This window comes from Octopus bimaculoides, chromosome 9 (genome assembly GCF_001194135.2).
Source record: "Octopus bimaculoides isolate UCB-OBI-ISO-001 chromosome 9, ASM119413v2, whole genome shotgun sequence".
Taxonomy (NCBI): domain Eukaryota; kingdom Metazoa; phylum Mollusca; class Cephalopoda; order Octopoda; family Octopodidae; genus Octopus; species Octopus bimaculoides.
The window spans coordinates 31,329,375-31,334,791 of NC_068989.1; the positions used below are offsets into that span (position 1 = coordinate 31,329,375).

Below are 5,417 nucleotides of genomic sequence, written 5' to 3' on the forward strand. Positions count from 1 at the left end.
GCTGCACCAGACTCCAGTCTAATCTGGTAGAATTTCTGTGGCTGGATGCCCTTCTTAACACCAACCACTTTATAGAGTGTGCTGGATGCTTTTATATGGTACTGCATGGGTGCCTTTTTGTGTCGCCATATCAGTATTTTTACATGTTGCTACACGGGTGCCTTTTTGTGTCACCACATAGGTGCTTTTCCATGTCGCTACACAGGCACTTTTATATGGCACCACCATGAATGATTAACACCACCAGAAGGATCAGTCTTAACACTTCTGCTGCAGGGTATGGGCCTTCTTGAGTACAGCCAAGTGCCCGGTATCTCAGTCCTTTGTCATCTTGCCTGAAAGGTTCAGCTTTCTGAGGTTGTTCTTCAGTACTTCATCCCATGCCTTCCTGGGTCTCCCACTTCCACATGTTCCATCCACTTTGAGAGATTGACACTTCTTTATGGAGCTATTGGCATCCATCCACATCACATGACCAAGCCAGCTTAGTCTTGCACACAGCAACTAGTTCTTCTTATGCCTAACTTCTTTTCAGAACACTGGCATTCTGTCAAGCATGTACACTTACATTACACATCCAGCGGAGCATACTAACCTCATTCCCTGATTCCTTTCTAACCATCACATGTCCTCTGTATTCAGGGCCCATGTCTCACTACCATGTAAAATTGCTGTCTGTATACATGCATCATACAATCTTGCTTTCACTCTAAGAGAGAAACCTTTCATGGCTGACACAGGTAATAACTCTCTGAATTTCCGCCATCCTATTCTTATTCTAGCTATCACATTCTCTGTGCATCCTCCTCCACTACTAATTTGGTCCCCTAGGTAACAGAAATTATCCACTACCTCTAATGAGCCATCAGGGCATTTGAGAGAAACAATTTCTTAAGTCTCTAAAGTTTTTAAGGATCCTGTGTATCTTCCACATATGAAAACTATCTTCTCTGATAACATTCAAATTAATCCACTGCACCTCTTGTGTGTCTATAGCTTGCACTGGGTACACCATATGGAGTTTCTGCCTACACCTTTCCTGCGGTGTGTGGGGTGATAGGGTCCTGTCAATTTTTTTGCTGTGTGTGTATGTGTGTGTGTGTGTGTGTGTGCGTGCGTGTGTGCGTGTGTGCGTGCGTGCATGTGTGTGTGCATTGATTCAAACACCAGACTTGTTTACAATCAGATAAATTCTTTGTAAGCAACAACTGGATTTTGGTAGGTTAAGTAATGATAGCAAAAATCAGACCAATAAAATTATTTGCAATCATCTAGATTTTTGGGTGATGATGACACCATGGGTTTGTTTAATCAGATTTCTTCTGGAGTGTATTAAAAGATACCAGGTTTAGAGAGGAAGAAACACTGGAGTGAACAACAGAGAGTCAGACATAGACAAGAGTGAACAGCAGCGATCAGACAGTGAAGCAGGTAGGACAACAGAGGATAGATGTAGTCATGTGTTAAGTTAGTGATCTTCAAATTCAGCTTTGCTCAACAACTAGAGTTGTCAATATGAAGATTCTAGATCATAAATGACCAAACTGCTACTAACTTTAAAATGTACACTATGGCAGGGACACTTACATTCATTCACTTCCCCTTCTCTCTGCACATGATCACAAAGCTATCCAACCAAGTCACCACATAAAAAGCTTTCAGTTTTGCTTAATCCTGTAGCATTTATATTATTCTGTCAAATGCATGCCTTTTTATTCACAGTGATGTGATTGTATATTTTTGGAATAACATTGTATGGTAGGCGTGAGAGGCTAGATATAGGTTGTTAGAACATAAAACAAGGAGAAAATTTGGGTCGGATATGGCTTGTTTAAATGCTAAAAGGTCAAAAATGGTTGTATCTAATAAATCTTTTAACAATAACTATGTCATGAATGGAAAACAAATGACTACTCTTTTTATTCAGTCAACATCCTTTTATTATATTGTTATACATATATAGTAAAGCAAAAACCAAATACAAATAGCAAAAAAAAAAAAAAGTATAAGGGATGGTCACAATCAATATTAATTTAACAGTCAAAGAAAGAAACAGAAAATGTTTCAATGTTTCAGACATAGTTCTTTGTTGGATACTCGATGAATGTCTTAGAGGGACCAGGAAGAGAAGAGAGGAGATAAAAAAAAAAGAAGAAAGCCAGAAAAAAATGTACATGGGTTCACATGTTGGATCACTGACTAACCAGAAGTGCAAAAGGCAACTGAGGTTTTAATGGCGGGAGAGTGATACAGGAATGCCTGCTGGTGTGTGTGTATGTGCATGTGTGAGTGCACAAGTTTGTGTGAGGGTACATATGCTTCTTGTGTGTGAGTATATGCATGTGTGTTTGTGTATGTGTATGTGTGTGTACACTGTGTGTGAATATCAGGGTGGTATAGAGGAGTGTACATATGTTATGAGTGTGTGTGTGTATAGAAGATATGAGTAGTGCGTGCATACATGTGTGTGTGGATATAAGTGTACCTACTATGGTAAATAGTTTGTGTGTGTATAATGTATGGCAGTGTGTGTGCACCTATGTTAGTATGTGCTATAATGGTGGTCTTTATAGAAGCAGATATTTACATCTGATATAGAGGATAATGGATATCAACATCAGATGCAGATATTAAAATGAAATATGGATATCAAACAATATAACATCATACAGAGATGTTAAAGAATGTAAACATTAGACACAGATGTCAAACAAAACTCACCAATAATATCAACATTAGATAGCTATACCTCAATGTTAACTTCAAACTCAAATGTCAATTTGGATATGTCAGATATGAAACAAAATTCACCTCTGACAATAACAGAATATTTATATGAAAATATATTATCATCATACTGTGGTAACATTACAAATAGTTATTAGACAATATAAACCTAAGCACAAGTATCAAACCATGGTATAAGATACTGGTATTAAAAATCACCTCCCCACCCCAAAAAAAATTCAACAGCATCAGACACAGTTATCATACAATATTAACATCATATAAAAGTTGCACTAATGTTAACTTGAGACAGAGAAGTCAAACAATGGCATCAAATAAGTTTCATAATAAAAAACAGAAATTATACATATACTGGATAGAAGAAATACTCACCATCATAGATATCAAGATAACTCAACTCTTCAAACTTAACCAAATTAATTTCAAAAACATGACTACTGTTAGTTGTTAGGGTCCATTGGCATTTTAGCGGACTGCAATAAGAAGAGAAATTATAAGCAAATTAACTTTAGTCTGTTAAAGAAAATCATTGGCAAACGAAAATAGAATTAATGTTTCTAATCAATTGATAAGTATTTACTTTGGTGCAAGTGTGATTTGAAAAGAAAATATTTGAATTTCTTGTGTATGCATCAATAGCTGACATCAGGAGAGTGCTGTTTTAAACTCTAGCCATGGTAAAAGCTGAAAGCAGCAGGCCAGGATTGGAAAAACTAAGAAGGTTTGGTCTCAAACCATTCCTCCAGTTTCACATAGATCAATAACTTTAAAGAAGAGGTTATCAGCTTCTAAAATGTCTGTTTCAATATAAATTCTGATACCTCTTATAGTAAGTAGAAACTTGATCACTTTACTGAACTTTGTTGCCTCTCCATTAACAAAACAGTAACTTTTGTAATGCTAAGTTTAATCAAGTCTTTATCCCTATCACTCCATGTATGAAGAAACACTTCTAACCAGAGTTCTCTAGCAATTGTACAAATACAAGCCATACTAAGCAATCAAAATCTTTCTATCTATTTCAATCATCAATCAGAATATCTTCATAGGGTGTTTCAGTATAGAATAAAGTTATATATGTCCAGTCAGATTATTTCAGTCTCTGGCAAAATACTAAATGGACTTATATTTAAAACATCACATTATCTTACTATAACTGTTTGAGAGATTTGACTTATTACCTTGATAAGATTAACTGTTACCTCTCTCTGTAAAATTACTTGCACCCTCTTTCTCTATCAAACCAAGAACAGTTACAGTTTACAACCTCTGGTTTATATTTTACAACTGGCAAAAACACATCATCATCTTCACCCTTTGATGTTGTTGAACAACCAATCCTAACCAGTCAGGATTCACAGTATGGGTTGTACTATTCATCATTTTGATTAACGAATACATAACATGGCTCATGAAACCTTTGGGTGATTTTCCTGAGTCACTGAGTCACCATCTCATCCTTGTATGTCAATCTGTCACAAGGTTACTCATTTACAGCTGAGTAGGCTGGAGCAACATGAAATGAAATGTTTTAGCTCAAGAACACAATGCACAGCCAGTCTAGGAATTGAAACCATGATTCATGATTGTGAATGCAACAACCTAACCATTAGACCATGCTTATTTACATATCTTTAAAACTCCTTGAAGTCTCTTTCATAAGTCTTATGAGAATGTGTTGGTATGTGCTTGCACTTAATTTTTTTCCAATTTGGAATTGTTAACTTTTGGATAGTTTTTGATAAAATATAGAATGAGGAAATGATTCTAACTTGTGTCTGAAGATCTTTTATTAGAATAAAATTCTTTAAATGTCATACAAGTTCTTTTCTTTTATCCTCCTGAAGAGAAATTGCATCAAAGTTATCAGTTTTAGTCCATAATCTTTATTAATATTAGTCGTTAGTGGGTCACATTGGTGTTTATTTAGAAGCAATGATGTTTTGGTCAATTTGTATACATCAACCATATTTCTGAGCTTCATTTCCATTCTGTGTACCATTCAGCCTTAGACAAAATTATAGGTTGTCTTGCAAAATTAACCATGCACTACAGCAAGCTGTACCAGAAATATTTCTCATCATATGAGATCCAATGACAGCCACAACCATTTTGAAAGGCTTGCTAACTCATTCTATTTTATAACTTCTCTCATAAAATACAATTTCTCATATCACATATTTCCACATCCCATATGTTCATTATCACTCTCTAACAACTGACAGCTTAAGCCAAAGGAAATAGATCTTGATAAATACAACAAAGAAGATAATTCAATATCAACACTAGTGGCAATATGCAAACTGTGAAGGGACAAATATGAAATAATACTGTAGCAAAGAATAATGTATTACTGTTATCAGTGATATTATTGTAAATATAGTGGAATATGGTATATGTCATGTATAACATGCTGTAGAAGGATGGATTGCATATTATACTAATTTTAAAGTACATAAAAATGAAATTGGCAGTAACTTACGTTATCAATGTAATGTTGCTATATGGCGGTTGTATATATCCACTTTCTCCTCCACTTATAAACTTGTTATACGATTCTTTACATTCTAAAATGAAAGAATGATGAACTCATAAACAAAATAAGTAGTTGTGTGTGTGTGTGTGTGTGCGTGTGTGTGTGTGTGTGTGTGTGTGTGTGTGTGTGTGTG

At 35.3% G+C, this 5,417-nt stretch overlaps 1 protein-coding gene across 1 annotated transcript in view; it reads right to left on the reverse strand.

Moving 5' to 3' along the window:
- Positions 1 to 5,417, reverse strand: part of LOC106875589 (uncharacterized) — a 135,876-nt gene that overhangs the window by 23,168 nt on the left and 107,291 nt on the right. The window contains exons 7-8 of the mRNA XM_052970902.1: positions 5,231 to 5,315; positions 3,121 to 3,221 (exon numbers count right to left, since the gene is read on the reverse strand). Coding sequence (XP_052826862.1) covers positions 3,121 to 3,221; positions 5,231 to 5,315 — 186 coding nt within the window. The remainder of the gene's footprint in view (positions 1 to 3,120; positions 3,222 to 5,230; positions 5,316 to 5,417) is intronic.